The sequence below is a fragment of the Letharia lupina genome, assembly GCF_014066315.1.
Source record: "Letharia lupina isolate WasteWater1 chromosome Unknown contig_18, whole genome shotgun sequence".
Taxonomy (NCBI): Eukaryota; Fungi; Ascomycota; class Lecanoromycetes; order Lecanorales; family Parmeliaceae; genus Letharia; species Letharia lupina.
The window spans coordinates 993,678-1,010,090 of record NW_023502987.1 but is presented as its reverse complement, the minus strand read 5'-3'; the positions used below and the strand labels follow the sequence as shown (position 1 = coordinate 1,010,090).

At 51.9% G+C, this 16,413-nt stretch overlaps 4 protein-coding genes across 4 annotated transcripts; 3 read left to right on the top strand and 1 right to left on the bottom strand.

Moving 5' to 3' along the window:
• Window positions 1–49: 49 nt before the first annotated feature.
• On the top strand, window positions 50–2,845 carry HO133_003751 (uncharacterized protein; the record flags this gene model as incomplete). Its single annotated transcript, XM_037294673.1, has 1 exon — window positions 50–2,845. The coding sequence occupies one exon, from the start codon at window positions 50–52 to the stop codon at window positions 2,843–2,845; it is 2,796 nt and encodes a 931-aa protein (XP_037149361.1).
• A 1,612-nt stretch (window positions 2,846–4,457) lies between these two features.
• On the top strand, window positions 4,458–8,747 carry HO133_003750 (uncharacterized protein; the record flags this gene model as incomplete). The annotated part of the gene is made up of 2 exons (XM_037294672.1): window positions 4,458–8,095; window positions 8,147–8,747. 2 exons carry the CDS (start codon window positions 4,458–4,460, stop codon window positions 8,745–8,747), a joined length of 4,239 nt encoding a protein of 1,412 aa, XP_037149360.1.
• A 561-nt stretch (window positions 8,748–9,308) lies between these two features.
• On the bottom strand, window positions 9,309–10,484 carry HO133_003749 (uncharacterized protein; the record flags this gene model as incomplete). The annotated part of the gene is made up of 2 exons (XM_037294671.1): window positions 9,309–9,389; window positions 9,459–10,484. The coding sequence occupies 2 exons, from the start codon at window positions 10,482–10,484 to the stop codon at window positions 9,309–9,311; spliced, it is 1,107 nt and encodes a 368-aa protein (XP_037149359.1).
• A 2,738-nt stretch (window positions 10,485–13,222) lies between these two features.
• Window positions 13,223–14,680, top strand: HO133_003748 (uncharacterized protein; the record flags this gene model as incomplete). The annotated part of the gene is made up of 1 exon (XM_037294670.1): window positions 13,223–14,680. The coding sequence occupies one exon, from the start codon at window positions 13,223–13,225 to the stop codon at window positions 14,678–14,680; it is 1,458 nt and encodes a 485-aa protein (XP_037149358.1).
• Window positions 14,681–16,413: the final 1,733 nt, after the last annotated feature.

Here is a 16,413-nt window from a genome sequence, read left to right as displayed (position 1 = left end):
GCGATCACAAATATAGCCCATTTCGATCTCAATTAGACAAGAACAAAGCATGATGGTCCGCAAGCCATTTAACTCTGCCAGAGGTCAGGCTGCACCAGCGGTCCCTTATCCAGTCACGCCTTCATCACCCATTGCAAGAAGCTCGAAGCTACCAGCTTCTCCTCGTGATGTGCAATCACAAGAGTTAGCTGAGAGAGCAACAGGGGGTATCAATGCACCTAATCTTGCCGATGGCCCGCGACGCCCCGTTGAAAGCACGATGAATCATGAGCTACCTCCTCCGCTGAGAGTGGGCGCAGGATTCGCAGGCAATGGTGATACGCCATTACATGGAGGCTTGCCATCTACGTTACAAGTTGGATCCGCGGATGCCACACCGAGGACCTCATCCGAAAGCCAGAGGTCCAACGGCTCAGCTAGACATATACGTTCAGATCGTGCCAGTACTACCGGCCAACCTATCCAACGGAGACAGCGATCATCTTCCAGTAATCCATTTCGCCGCAACAACGATTACAATGGAAAAGCGCCAGATCGGCAAAACTACGGCGGAGAGAGCAGTGCTGATGTTTGGGGTGAGGGTCCAAAAACTGACACAAGAGATCCGTTCACTGAGCCGTGGATGGACTTCAGTCAATCGCCAGAAAAGCAGCCTCCGCCTCAGTTGGATTCTGAATCTCATCTTGCGGATACCAGACAAAACCTCGAATTCGCAACAAACCCAGCGCCAGTCTCAAACGAGAGCATGAGGCCCTACCAGCAAGCTTTGCAGTTCGAATCTCAAGCTGTAGGAGCTCCAGAGGTGGATGTACGCCCATCAGTGAACCAAGGCAATCAGCTAGGGCAGATGCCAGGTAGTGGAGAAAGACTTGCGGACCCTTCCTACAACGTTTGGGATGACGGAAGACAGACCTCCGATGTTATCAATCACACTTCTATCAATGACTCCAACGCCCAGAAGATATTTTCAGAATTGCCATCAAATTTTTCAAAACCAGAGAGGCTACCCCCGCAACCTCCAAGGCCTCCTAAGACTCTCGATAACAGCGGGAACGCAGCATCCACAACAGAAGTGCAAGTGCCTCGGGATGAGTCTATGAGACCGAACAGAGCCGGCGAAAGCTATCAGATTCGGCTGGTCAATTGGTACGATGCTTCGTCTCCTACTAATCCGCGACGGTCGCCCATTATGGTTCAAAACGCCAACGGCCCTTGTCCACTTCTTGCGCTGGTCAACGCCTTAGTACTCACGACTCGGTCTGATGTAAGTACGGCCTTGGTAGAGACGTTGAGAGTTCGTGAGCAAGTCAGCTTAGGCCTCTTACTTGATGCTGTCATCGACGAGCTCATGTCCGGCCGAAGACGAGGCTCGGGCGGGATTTTGCCTGATGTCAGCGAGCTTTACGCTTTCCTTGTCACACTACATACAGGTATGAACGTGAACCCACGTTTTGTCCCTTCAGAACAACTCACAGTCAGCCTGATGGATGCTCCAATTGACATGCCAACGAGCTTGCACGAGTCTCGAAAAGCCGGAGGGTTTGAGGACACCCGAGAGATGAGGTTTTACAGCACCTTCTCAATCCCTTTGATTCATGGATGGATCCCTCCAAGAAATCACCCCGCCTTTGCTGCTTTGAAGCGTACAGCAGAGACATATGAGGATGCACAAAATGTTTTGTTTAGAGAAGAGGAGCTGGAAGAGAAACTCCAGCGACAAGGCCTCAGCCCGGAAGAACAACTGATCCTCGAGGATATTGCCAGCGTCAAATATTTCTTGTCGTCTACCGCAACTCAGCTTACTGGCTACGGCCTCGATACGGTTACCGAGACCCTCGCGCCAGGCTCCGTCGCGATATTATTTCGCAACGACCACTTCAGTACACTATACCGGCATCCAAAGTCGGGTCAGCTTCTGACCTTGGTGACCGACATGGGGTATGCCGGTCATGACGAAGTCGTCTGGGAAAGTCTAGTAGACGTCAGTGGTGAAGGCTGCGAGTTCTTCGCAGGCGATTTCAGACCTGTGGGTAATGTCGCTGGAGACACCCAACAGCAAGCGACAAGCAACCAAGCAGAAGATGACTCGGGGTGGACGACAGTGGGTAGTCGATCTCGACGTGGCCAACAATCAAGCAAATCTAATTCTAGTTTACCAGCTCTTGATACACTAAACATCAATGATAGTCATCCAAAAGTCGTATCTGCAAACACCGAGCAAGAGGATCACGACTTGGCCCTCGCCATGCAACTCCAAGAGGAAGAGGAGGAGCGGGAGCGCCAAGAGTCTGCCAAACGGAAACGTGATGATGAACTCTCCCAAGCATATCTCAATTCCGCAGACTCGCAAGGTCGCCGTACCTTCCCAGGTTTCGGTCGCGGCGCTAGCGCAAGTGGTGGCGGTCCCAGCCCTCCTCCTCGTGGCCGTGGAAGTGCAAGACAAGCACCAACGAAATCGGCCAATGATGATGAAGACGCGCCACCGCCTACCTACGAGCAAGCTGCGAATGGTCCAGCATATATTCCTCCATCAAACCACCCAGTACATCCAACCGCCTCGCCAAGCCCTGGTGGCATCCCGTCAAGACCAGGTCCTATGTCGGCGACGAGGCCAAGGCATTCATCGAGTGCGTACATCGAACATACTACTTCGTATGGACATTCGCCTTTGTATGGACCTTCACGAAGAGGCCACATGCCTCGATCCTCAGCCTCTGGAACGGGAAGAGGAGGTATTGCTGGGGTGGATTGTGCGCCTGGGGTGGTTCGGAGACGGAGTGGTGCACCCGGCTCGGCTGTCTCGCTGGAGGGTGATAAGAAGGACAAGGACTGCGTTATAATGTGATCGTCTGGGGACTTCCTACGATTTGGGCTAGCCATTGGAGTACCTTAGTTTTGAGCATGGCGCGGGTTTTGCGTTGAATGACACAAGCATTCGCGGAAAAGGATCTTTTGTGCTTTGGTCTTTAATTATGTAGATCTACCTTGGAATTGGTGTTGGTTCGTTGGGTTGCACGTGTTACAGAGTCAGGGAGAGAGGAAAATTGATTATGTATAGAGGACAGGTCTCAACTGTTGGTCAATGGAAGCTTCCAAATCGGACAAGTCAAAAGCAGAATGCTCCACGGGCCCAAAGACGTCTACCTTAATCTCACGAGGACTAAGTCAATGTTCACGCATAATGATAAGCATCGACGAAGTGACCGAACACTACCTTACTACCTATAAAGCACAGCGAGTCCCACCGTGACCGTGTTCCTCAGGAATGATGACATGCGGTATTGTATCCTTTCTGCTACTGGAGTCACCAGAGTCTTGACTCAGCTTTATACTTTGTTCTCGATCAAAGTACCCCACTCTCCGATATCGCCTCGTCCAATGTCGCAGAGAATATGTCATGCTGGCGTTAAACTTAGCTTTGTCACACTTCCCAGAGTCTTGATCTCAGTCACAAAAACGCAACCAGAGGTGCTCTATCTACGTCTTATGCATGCCATATCGACAGCGTTCCTCCCCGTCTGCCTCTTGATCGAGAATTCTTCTGCTTCCCTTCCAGAGACAGGAATTCGTGAAATCAAATCGATCAGGCTCAGGACGAGATGAGAGATGTGTAAGAGATATTGCAAGGTATCGTCCAAGATTCTCGGCTGTTGATTGCACCCCCGAGACGTAGGATAGCAAAGAGACAACATTTGCGGACAGGCCATGACGAATGAAAAATGCTGTTGTGTGAACGATTCTACACGCTTGGGGATCGGGGGTGCGGGAATTCGCCCGGCGGACCGACGTGATTTTGACCTTTGAGATGTAAGGTAATGACAATTTCAATTGGTGTACTCGATAGAATCTGAACATGCCAGAAGATAAGCTCATGCTAGCTCCGAGGTCTCTCTCTCTACTGGACAGGCTCTAGGCTTGTTGAAGCCTAGACGACCCCACCTGCCGCCTCAAAACGGTCCACCAAACAGCGGATCCTCGCGCCTAGAGTAAGTACCCAGGTAAGGTACCTTATGCCTTATAGTATTGGTATGATGATCCCCCGTACATGTAAATAAGTACCTTAAGAGCTTGGAGGGTTGGAGGCTAAGTTGCTTGGAGCTGCCTGCGTGTTAGCGGGCCCACCTTTTTTAGCGGGCTGATAGGTACTCGTAAGCTCCCATGTTAGAAGAAGTACATGCAGTAGCTGCAGCAGTGTGATTCATCTGCCTTCATTTTCATTGCAGCCTCATTCTGGCATGACTACACTACACATCTCGACATGTATCCACCTTTAGACTAATTCCAACTTTGCTTCCTCTGTCAAATCAATTTCATACAGAGGCTTCTTGCCTCTCTCCTTCAATAGTCTTCCATCCTGATACCCACACCTACTTCTCCATTTCTTCTCGCTTTGAGAAGGTGCTATCAGCTATCTCCGTGCTACTGGAAACTACATTCTACATCGCAGGGCTACCACCATGGATCCAGCATCCATGAGTGGTACCGAGCCCCTACAACCATCAGATGAAACTCTTCCGGCCCACCATTCACCCATTCTTCCCTCCCCCCCACACCATCGAAGACATATTCGCTACGCAACACCAGAGACCTCAGACCCACCTCCACCTCACTTTATCCTCGAAGCCGCCCTGACCAGCGTCAGAAACATCAGTGCCCCGCCCAGCCCTCCGCCAGCCATGGCCTCATCCGGCCAACAACATCAAAGCAGCAGCCCGGGATTCCAGCTCGACACTGAAGGCCAAGACCACGATAGAATGGAAATGGACGATGAGAGCGACGAGTCAGACTCCGGTCCTGACGACCATACTCCAGAGCATGAGCCAGGAGATGCAGAAATGGAGACTGCACCTCCACCTCCAACAGAGGCAGAAGTGATGGATACATCTCCAGACCATCAGTCAGACCCAAGGCATCCAGAATTCGGACGACCACATACCAGTATTGTCATACAGACCAACCCAGAGACCGGCGAATCAACTGCTCTTCGCGTTGTTACCATCCCTGCTCCTACCAGTGATCTGAGTACTGCACAACTGCGGGAACAAGCCGTTCTTGCTGCAGCATCTGTACATCTACCACCAGGGCTAGACGGCAATACCCAGGACGCAAGGGTAGCAGCTGCAGAAAGGGAGTTGGCAGAATTACGTCGAAGCGACCAGAGGGACAGGGCTAGAGCCAGAAGATTGGCACGAGAGGTGGATGATGTGCCCGAAGGCGTCGGAGAAGACAGCGACGACTCAACAGACGAAGAAGAGCATCCATACTGGACGAATCTCAGGGAAGACGAATCATCCCCAGATGAGCAAGAGCTCAAAGAGATTGAAAATCAGGTCGAGTTCAGTGCTCTTGACCACGACCACTGGGAGGAGGTAGCGTATCAGCCGCTTGATGATCCAGAGTACGTTCCTGCGGAGTCGGGACGTATTACTTGGACTGTAGATGGAGTACGTGGCACTCCCGAGAAGCCGAATAGAGAGAACATCATGAGGTCTCCATCTGTTTTTATAGATGGATACTATTGGAACATTAAGTACTACCCTCGCGGAAAAGACGGAACAGATCATATGAGTGTCTACATCGAATGCTCACCAACACCGTACGAGGAGGCGGAACATAAAGCGAGCAATGCTACATCGTCAAAGGCAGTGCCAGATGCAGACCAAACGTCGATCGTTGTAGAGGAGAACCACCATAACGCAGCTGCACCTGGAGCTGCGCCACCATCTCTTGAGGATGCGCATGTTCCAAATATTTCAGAGGAAGACGCCGATTCCACCCCTACCCCACCCAAGGAAAGAGAGCTCGAAGAGCAAAAGTCATGGGGAGTGGCTGCGCAAGTAAGCTGCATCATCTATAACCCTGACGAACCACGGGTTTATGTCCATGACAAGGGCTGTCATCGCTATTATCAGGACAATCCAGAGTATGGATGGGTTCGATTCAATGGGGAGGGGCCGGATACACTTCCGTGGGACGAGATACACAAACGTCGACGGCTGAAACGGCAAGCACTTCTCCGAAACGATACACTCTCATTCACAGTATATATTCGTACCGTTGACGACGATACCAAGACCTTGTGGTGGAGCCCTCCCGACGACAAGCCCGGATGGAACAGCCTGGCAATGACTGGTATTAGGGCATTCGAGTGCCAGGAATACCAGTCAAGTGCCATGATTGCTGCTTTGTCAGCATGGTTGCACCTCATTCCTGTTGTTGATCTCATTCGCACCACCCACATACCAGATCCTGTTCTGGAGCCGGAGACACGGATGAGACCAGTGCTTGAGGAGCTTCAGGACATTCTCAACGAGGACTCGGATCTTTTCAGTCCTGCTGATAGTGCTCTTCCCCTGTCGGACCTTGTAAGAACTCTGAACTTTTATGGCGCGGAAGTTGACCGTAAAATGGACGTGGTAATGATTTGGGAGACATTGCGGCGCATTATCAACTTTGAATTTTCAGATCTTCGTACCGTGGAAGATGCGAATGGGCTTGCTAATGATCAATTTCGAGAGATACTGCTACTCAAGCAGCCAGATTTGATGGACAAAGACGACTCCGTTACCAAGTATCAGAGCCTGGGTGGGGAATATCACTCCGAGATCCTTGACACCGAACCTCAGAGCGTCACGGAAACCCTGATCAAAGCTTCTCAAGGTCCAGCTAACTCTTTCCGAGTGTGGCAAAGTTTTGCAGGGCAACTTCAGATCCCTTCTGGGAGTCCTTCGATCTTGCAGGTCGAATTACATCGGCAGGACTTTGACAAGGTAGCTAGAAAATGGAAGAAACTCACACATCAGATCAAGATCGAAGAAGATCTGACGTTCAGGGGGGTAGATTATAGTCTCTACGGCATCGTTGTACATGAGGGCGGTTTGGAGTCCACCGAGTACTACTCTGTCATACGGCCCGAAGGACCTGGAACAAGATGGCTCAGATATGCAGACGAGAGCAATTCCAAAGGAGTCACCGTACTGACAACAAAGCAAGCTATCGATGCTCATGAGGGAAGTGGCACGAATGTAGATGAAACAGCAGCAGTTGCCTATGTTGTCCTCTATGCACGTACCGACATAATCCCTCATATCTTGTGCACTCCTTTTCATCGTAATGAGACGCAAACCACACAATTCGACCACGCACAAGAACTTCCAGGCGCAGCAAATGATATGATCACAGACAACAAAGATGCTGAGCATGATATCCCCGTCTATGTGCATGGTCACAAGCTCTTTGAAGGTTACTCGGGTCGAGGAATATTCGACCCATGGTTCCGAGATCAAACAAGCGGCGATTTGCCAGGACACAAACATTCGTTCCCCGCCTCGACGACACTTAGACAGGTGAAGAAGTATTTGGAGGAAGATGTATTTGGGCTCGTGTCAGATGAAATTAGTTTGGAACTGTGGCCACTCGACACAAGAGCTTCGTGTATGCCAAATGCCTATCCGCAACTCCTCTCATTCAAAAATCACAGCGAGGAAGAGTTGGGCGACATGATTCACCATAGCGGTGGCTGTCGATTCTGGATGGCTTTGAAGACGACTGATCCTGTTACCGCGGCCAAATTCGGTCTGGCTGGCCCATCGCCAGCCCCGGAACGCATCGAGCAAGCCCAGTCAGACTCCAGGGCTAATGCCGGATTGTCAGCTACAAGGGCAAATATTGAACCAGCCGGCCAGGCATCTGAGGAAGCAAGTGGCGGAGATATAGGCCAAGGTGATACTGAGATGGCTGAAGCCTCAACTGGGACTCACGAGACCCCGTTGGCGAATGACTCAGAAATTGTAAAGCCTCACACGCTTGGGCATCCTAAAGAAATCTACTTCTTCGTGAAGCTTTTCGACGCCGAGACTCAGACTCTTCGTGGAGTAAATAGCCACTTTGCCAGGCGCGATGCGAAGATCTCGGATGAGGCCAAACGATTACTTAAAGTTGGCCTGAGCGAGGAATGGGATCTCTATCACGAGCGACATTTGAAACTTGGGCGTAAGGACCTCGTGGGCGACCATGAGACGTTCGAGTATCGATTCGGTGACGTGGGTGGAGACGGCAGTATATTCATCGCCCAGCGCCGTCCCCCTAAAGAGAAGTATGCGCTCCTGCCTTACAACTTGAGAGTTCTACTAACGTAACTATCCAGTACCATGGACACGGTCAGTCTCCCGGGCTCGATCACGTCTCTCGAGGCCGCAGGCAAGTGTGCTAACCCAATCGACTTCTTCCGGTTCCTCCGCGGCCTCGACAACCCCTCATACTTCCGCAACGAAGCCAACAGCTCCTATTTTGGCTGCGGCTACAGAGCCCACTCCCTCAAAGGCGGCCGGGCCCACGGCAACGGCATTCTGATTTCCCTATCCGGCGATGCTTACGATGGCGACTTTGTCGCCGGCAGGAAATGCGGCCGAGGTTCCATGGATTATGCAAACGGTGACAGCTATAAGGGTGAATGGGCAGCCGATGAGCCCAATGGTCGGGGTCGGATGGAATACGTTAAACATGGCAATGTCTACACCGGCGAATTCAAAAAGCGGAAACGTTTTGGCAGGGGAACGATGGAGTTCAAGCATGCAGACGAGGAAGATTATTTCTGCCATATTTGCTGGGAGAATGAGATCGATGCGGTCTTCTTGCCTTGCGGGCATCTGAGTGCGTGCGAAGACTGTGCGAGGCAGATGCAGAACCACGACTGCCCGGTTTGTAGGAAGATGGTCAAGCAAGTGGTGAAGGTTTGGAAGGTTTGATAAGGAAGCTCACATTCTTGAGATTCGGTATGAGAGAACGAGATAATGATTGTGCATGAGATTGATTAATAGCGGGGGTGTTATCCTTGAGAGAGGCTTCTGATGGATAGAGTGGGTTCTGTACCATACAGCATGCCCAGTCCTGCGGGACAAAGCCATTCATTTCCGGCCAGCATAGCATAATCACAGGGGTTATATCATCATCCAAGCTTATTGACTACGCCCAGGGTCCCCATGATCTTGCATTTCAATGCCTGCTTGTTTGTCAAAATCGCATTCACAAGGAGCCGACGTGTATCATTAGATCTATTCTGAGCCTGTTTACCCATACACTTTTTCGACCATAGCCAAACGTGCATTCATCTCTGCATCTTTTACCCTGCGGTACTAGACCCATCCCCTTCATTCCCCGCACCTCGCCCCTCCAGATCGCAAGCGTCTCGGCCTGCAAGCAAGCCCTGGTCGATATCTGACGGATTAAACCCCCTCTTTCCCCCCCTCCTCGGTTCTACATCACCTCTCCCCCCCCTCCTCGGTTCTACATCACCGACACAGTGCCACTCAATCCCCTCCCTTCTGCCCAGCCTTCGCGAACGTAGCTGCCACGATGAGTGGAAACACAACCGTAGCCTCGGCATACACCTGCCTCCCCCTACGCCGTCAGTCCGTTCCCCTCCGCACCACCAAGGGAGCAAAGGGGTTTCCACTCACCTTGACGCTGTCACCCCCCACCTTGATCTTCCCCCAACTGACCGCCTCGTCCGGCCGGGCTCCCGCATCGCTCCCGTCAAACTCCTGCGCCGTGTTCACATACACGGCGCTCTCGGCGCCGTTCCGCATCAAGCACGCGTTGGCGATGTGGTGCTTCACCAAGCCGCCGCCGAGGATGATCATGCCGGCGCGTCGGGCGTTGATGGCGATGTCGTTCAGCTTGCGGATGTCGCGGGTGATGGAGATGTCGAGGACGGCGGGGGCGGAGCGGAAGGAGTGGAAGTAGAGCATGTCGCCGAGGGAGCCGTCGGTGAGGGCGGGGCAGAAGATGGGGATCGAGTTCCGCTGCGCCCAGTAGAGGATGGAGGACTCGTCGGCGATCTCGGCGCCGAGGCGGGCGACGACGGCGCTGGGCGTCCAGACGAGGCGGTCCTCGTCGCGGGGGGCGGTCCGCTTGGAGGATTCCTGCTCGGCGAGCATGGCGTCGAGGATGGGGACGACCCAGTCTTCGAAGGCGCAGTAGTTGCTGTTCGGCACCACGAGGTTGCCGATGCGGTTCATGCCCCGGCGGCGGAGGTCGGCGCCGTCGGCGCCGAAGGAGGAGAGGTAGGTGGGCGCGAGGCACTTGATGAGGTCTTCCTCGACGCCGCCGGCCGTCGTCACGACGGCGGAGACGTGGGCGTGCTGGACCAGGTAGCGCAGCGTGGCGCGGAGCCCGGACGAGACGAGGTTGGAGGTGTAGCCGAGGAAGAGGGTCGTCTTCGCGCCCGTGGCCGGGTCGCGGAACCGGCGCATGTCGTTGATGATGCGGACGGCGTCGGCGACGGCGCTGGCTTGGAACCCCGTGGTCGTCATGTCGGAGACGAGTTCGGCGACGGTGACGTCGCGGCCGGCGTAGTCGTTGAACTCGATGCCGGAGACTTCGTGGACCCCGGCGGGGACGGGGGCGGAGGGTTTGAGGACGGCGTCTGTGGAGAGGGTTGGGGCTTGGGTGTTTGGTTGGTCCTTGGTGGTCGTTGGTGCCATGATGGATGGTGATGGTGTCGAATACCGGCAGGATTTTAGAGGGGGGTTATTTTCTTTTTCTTCTTTCTCTAAGAATTTAAGTAGAATCAAGCCCGACTTGTGGTGATAGATCGTGGGTTTGACAGAGATGTTGCAGCAGAGACTGAACGCTCGTCCTTCCTCAAAAATTGAAGTTAATAGCCTGAGTACTTTCCCTAGCTCTCGATAGAAGCTTTCAGAGGATTCCGAGGATAATTCCACTCGATATCATATACTGAAAGTCCTGGAAAGTATTCCATTCTCGTGAGAAACGTGAATGGCAAGTTTTAACAGGAGCTAGTGAACATGCTGTCTTTTGGTTGGCATCAAGGTAGCAGCGTATTTGGCCAACTCTTTTCTCATCTCTTGACCTTGGAGTCTTATCCTTCGGGGTTGGTGAGTAAAGATATAGATGCTCGGTTTCTCGCACCATAATATTGATACCTGACCAAAAGGGTCTAGCCTTACTGCAGCAAGCAAATACTCTAAGTAGGTAAAGCGCGCTCTCCCCACATCTATCAAGAATCATGTCTCAATTTCGTCCAGATTTCTGTCTACATAGGATTCAACATGCGGCTGTACATGATTTCTTAGGTCTTCTGCGTTGGTCTATCGATAGGTACGCCGCTGTCATGCCTCGCCTCGATGGCTCTCTTTTTATCCGTGCACCTCACATTCCCAGTCTCACATCTCTATTCGTGCGGGTTCATCCCGCTTGGACCTGCATCTGATCGCTTTTGAAGCCAGCAACGGTATTGTTTGCGAGGTCTAGATTGTTTTCTTTCGATCTAGGTATCTGCTTCTCAGAGCCAAAAAATGTAGGCATCTCGGCACCTTGAACAGCTGTCTTGGACTCGAGAGCACTCGTCATTCGTGAGGAACAGAGCCATTGCCCCGTGCGTCCTCTGTCTCAATGCTCGATCCGAACATGCGGCTCCCTCAAGCTTGATTTAGCTGGACGCCGGATGATGTTAGTATATCAAGATCTCTAGTGAGAAGTTTCATAGGCGCGGAAGATGGTGCGATATGCGATTAGGACTGCGAAAAAGCAATTATTCCCCGATATCCCAACCGGGTAATTCCAACGTCAATTGCCAACTACAAGTCCAGGGCGATCCAAATTGCCAGCTTTTGCGGCTTCTGGACGAGTCTATTCACGGCTTCATTCGCGTGTGCAACAGTGCAGAGGTCCAGCAACAACTTGGTAAGAAAGTGGCGCTTAGACACGCTTCGTGCTAGCTGATCTCGAGATGGTTTCCCTCGTGGGATTGGGATTTATGGAAAGCATGACAGTAAAGATATCGTAGGCACGACCGCGTGCGTCATGGAACGAGCGATACGCGTGAGCTAGCTCAGCAATCACCTGCAAACGTCGACATATGGAAGCAGATATCACCAAGGAGGTGTTGATTCTGGATGACTTGCCAATGCCATGCCGTTTTCATGCAATTGGTATTATTTTGCGGAGCGTTTGTCCAGTAATGCTAAGCAGGAAAGTCGCCTACCTAAGCCATCCTTCAGCCTTGCAGTCTCCGAGCTCGGAATCCTTTCGTACGACTCCACCACCTCGGGACTCGACTGCAATGTTACGACGTTGCCATGAATAATGCCAAGTCGAAGGTCCTTCTCAACTGCGGGTAAGCGGCAGGTCTCGGTAAACGGAGAACGGCTTTGCAGACTTGCAGTCCGTTTGGGCTTGAGAAGGTGGGATCACTGATGCAGTGATGATGCTATCATTCTCTCTCACTTTTGACACATCCAATGTATTACATATTGTGGAAGCGATGAGTAAGAGGAACTCGCTTTCGCCTCCGCTGTCGCATGCTAAGAGTGAAAAATCCATCTAATGCGTGGGCAATTCTGCGAGTTGAAGGCTAGGTACTTTACGTTTTACAAGAAGTGAATAAGGTACTGCCTAGGTACTTTGATTTTGTTTGTTCAGGTCGGGTTTGTGCATTCTTTGACAGCAGAGTCTGGGTAGATGCATGTTATGATTGGTTGAACAGTGGTCCTTATCAGTGCGAGCGTAGCGATCCCGCTGAGTGGCGCTTTTAGTCAGGTTGCTCATCGGATGCCCTCGCTTAAGCATTGTGGGGGTAAGAGTAAAGTAGGTTGGTTTTAACCGGGGTCTAGTTCCTTGGCGGTTCAAGGGATTCGAGGGTTTTCTTTCGCGTGTGCCGGCAAATGCAACGTCCCGAGTCCCTGCAGGGAAAAAAGAGACGAGGCTGCATATGGCTGCAGATGGCTGCATAACGGCAAGGCTCGGGTCCGTCTCACCTAAGTTTGATTGTTCGCAATCATCCCCAAGTTTGGCCTTGCTGGAATCTTCATCTTACTTGATTTCATGACCACCGCCAAATCCCAACAATGAAAGATTTAATTGGTTAGGGCCCCTTCAACCCGCACTCAAACCAACGATATTCTGACATTCTAACAAACAAAGCGCTGATAACGCTAATGCCTCTCATTCGTCCTGACAAGCTCTCCCCCCCCCCCAAACATCGGCGGCACCTCCGCTCGTACACCTCACATCCCCCTGGAGCTATGCGCATGCGCCTCCAGACTCGGCCGTGGACCCTGGGATGACTGCAGCTCAGGCCGGGCTAGCCCACTAGCTATATAGTCCTGCAGGGTCCCTAAACATCATGTAAATACATCGCACCAATTCCTTTGTACCACTTCCCAGAGCTCCCAGAAGCTTCTCATTCCCGTCTCACACCATGGCCACCCAACCAGCATGGCTCGACAAGGGCGACAATGCCTGGCAAATGACCGCTGCTACCCTCGTCGGGCTGCAGTCCGTGCCAGGACTCATGATTTTGTACGCAGGTATCGTCAAAAGCAAATGGGCCATCAACTCCGCTTTCATGGCGTTTTATGCCTTCGGCGCCGTCCTCATCTGCTGGGTCATATGGGGCTATAAAGTCGCATTCGGAAAACACATGCTGCCCTTCGCTGGCATACCAGGCCCAACACTGTCAATGGAATACGAACTCACCCAAGCCTTGTTACCAACCTCCGGAATCAGCGCCAATTTTCCAATGTCCGTCATGGTCTACTTCCAATTCGTTTTCGCAGCCATCACTCTCGTCATCACAGCCGGCGCCTTCCTCGGCCGCATGAACTTCCTCGCCTGGGTCATCTACGTGCCCCTCTGGCTTACCTTCTCCTACTGCGTCGTTGCCTACTCCATCTGGGGCGGCGGCTTTCTTGCGGTCCTAGGTGTCATCGATTACTCTGGAGGCTACGTGATCCATCTCTCCTCCGGTACCGCAGGCTTCGTAGGCGCATGGTGGATCGGACCCCGCCTAGACGCGGACCGCGAAGACAACCGCCCCAACAACATTGGCTCCGTCTTGATAGGAGCAGGTATCCTCTGGCTTGGCTGGAACGGCTTTAACGGCGGTGACCCCTATGCCGCCAGCATAGACGCGGGCGTCGCTGTGCTGAACACGAACATCTGCGCCGCCATGAGCATGCTCTGCTGGATGCTTTGCGACGTTGTCTACTACGGCAAACCCTCCATCATTGGCGCCGTCAACGGCATGATCTGCGGTCTGGTCGCCATCACCCCGGCCGCAGGTGTCATCGCGGGCTGGAGTGCTATCGCCATAGGTCTTGGATCCGGTACCGTGCCCTGGCTCTCCATGAACATATTCGGCAAAAAGGTCGCATTCATGCGCTCCGTTGATGACGTCCTTGGTGTCTTCCACACCCATTTCGTCGCTGGTATTGTCGGAGGATGCGCCACCGGTATCTTCGCTACTATATCCGGCACCACGGCATTTGCTCTCACAAACCCCGGCGGTGCGATCGCGGGAAATGGCGTGCAAGTCGGCTACCAGATTGCAGGCGCCATGTTTGTCATTGGCTGGAATGTCGTATGGACAAGCTTGATCATGTGCTTCATCAAATATGTTCTGCGTATTCCATTGAGGATGTCTGACGAGCAATTGTTAATTGGTGATTATTCCATGCACGGCGAGGAGGCATATGTGTTTGGTGAAGGGACAAATGCTTTTGTAAATGGGCCCTTGAGGGGAAAGGAAATTCATGGTGCCGCTATGGCTGAGGACCAGGCGGGCATTATTATGGGGAAGAATCCGGAGGTTGAGGAGAGACATACTGGGTCGGGCTCGGGCAGTGATCCAGTCGTGGATGAGATCAAGCGAGATTGAGTAGGGGAGTGAGTATGTTTGATATGATACCATTTTGCGTTTTGGCAGTGTATGCCTCCATTGGAGTTTGTGTGCTTAGATTTCGGTAGATAATAGTCAGGTAGTATTCTGTAATTGATGTCAGACTTTGAATATCAGGACTTTTGCACAGATCAGATGCGTCTCCCTTGTGGAGATATCATTCCACGCATGCCAGCCAGTCTCTCCCAGCATAATTGCAACAGGCTCTTTAAAGCACTCACATGAAAATCACACGTTACAATAGCTTCATCAACATGCTCTATCAATGGATAACAGTCGTCTTACGCGTTGCTTCAATAAATGTGTGAGCTTGTTTTGTACGCTTAGATGCTAACCTGTATGCTCATGCTATAAATCAATTTGTTGAGACTTGTATACTTATGATTTGTGGGCTTCAAGGCAAGGCCATCTCCACCTAAGGTGATAACAGAAGTGATGTCTGCAAAATGTGCAGAAGCCGAGAATTCTAAGCTGTGCAGTCTATGTAATTTCCGAGCCACTTTGAGGCTGTAAGAGAATAATGATAGATCCAAGATAGGAAAATTTCCTGTCTTGGCATTTGCATTGGCGCGGCTTCCCTATGGGCTTCCCACTGAGAAGGTTCTGGAACGTAAGAAAGCGTGGACCATGGCTCTAGTCAGGCCCCGTGGGTACGTTGAAAGCGACCTTTGGCCTCCTACTACCGCGCCAAGCTTGCCTGAGGATCTGTCGTCAAATCATACATAGGTCTGCACCGAAAGTCCTGCACCCGCACTAGTGCAGCCCTAACCCTACTTTCGGAAAGCGGCCCTGTAGAGGGGAAGCCTAGAAATATCTTCTCACAGCGCATGGATGGGACTTTAGGTACTTCTTTTGGCTTGATAGAGGCATTAAGCCCCGAAACCTGGCTAGGGCTAGGTGCGATTCCGAAGAACTCCAGACGCATTGTCCAGGTAGCCCTTTAGGTGGGGCGTTATCCGAAGTCTGAGCGCAAGAGTCTTGGCGGGTGCAGGACTTTCGGTGCAGACCTCTATACATAAATTGCTAAATCGTGATAAGAAGAAAAAGCCAAGGATACGAGGCGAAAAGCGGAGCAGAAAGTGAGATTTTCTAGAGAAGCCACATACTTACTGCAATAATCAAAGCATATAGACCAAAGCATCTCCCATCTCCCAGCATGGCTACCACTGCCTATCGATGGATCAGGATCAAGATCATTCATATCCCCAAACATACGCCACTGCCGACAACGAAAGTTATGACGGAAGTCAATCAGAGAGACATGTTCGCACAGATGGAGTGTCTGAAAGCTGTACTACTTTGCAGTAGCAGATCTAATCTGTCAAGAAGGAACCGGCCTGCGCTGCCCCCCGAAGAGGACAGCTCGTCGCACACGAGTCGGCCTGGATAGTGGTTTGCGGTAAGATACTCATGTGCGGTAGCTGGTGGATGAAGGCACGTGTGAAGGAGAAATAGCAAGGTCAACGCGGAAGTTATAAACGTGCATCTCCAACCTAAGGTACATGTACCTTAGAATAGGTTCGCGCTAGCTAGCCAAGCGGCATCTTTGATGATCAATTGAGCCTCAGCTCAAACTCCTTTGCTGAACACCTAAGAAATCTCCTTGATTCCTTCAGAACATCACTCATAATCCTCAGTCATTCAGTGCCCCTCGAGAATCAAAACTCCCATCCTTGCTCTTCCTGTGCATCTATCTACACAGTAAGCCGGAG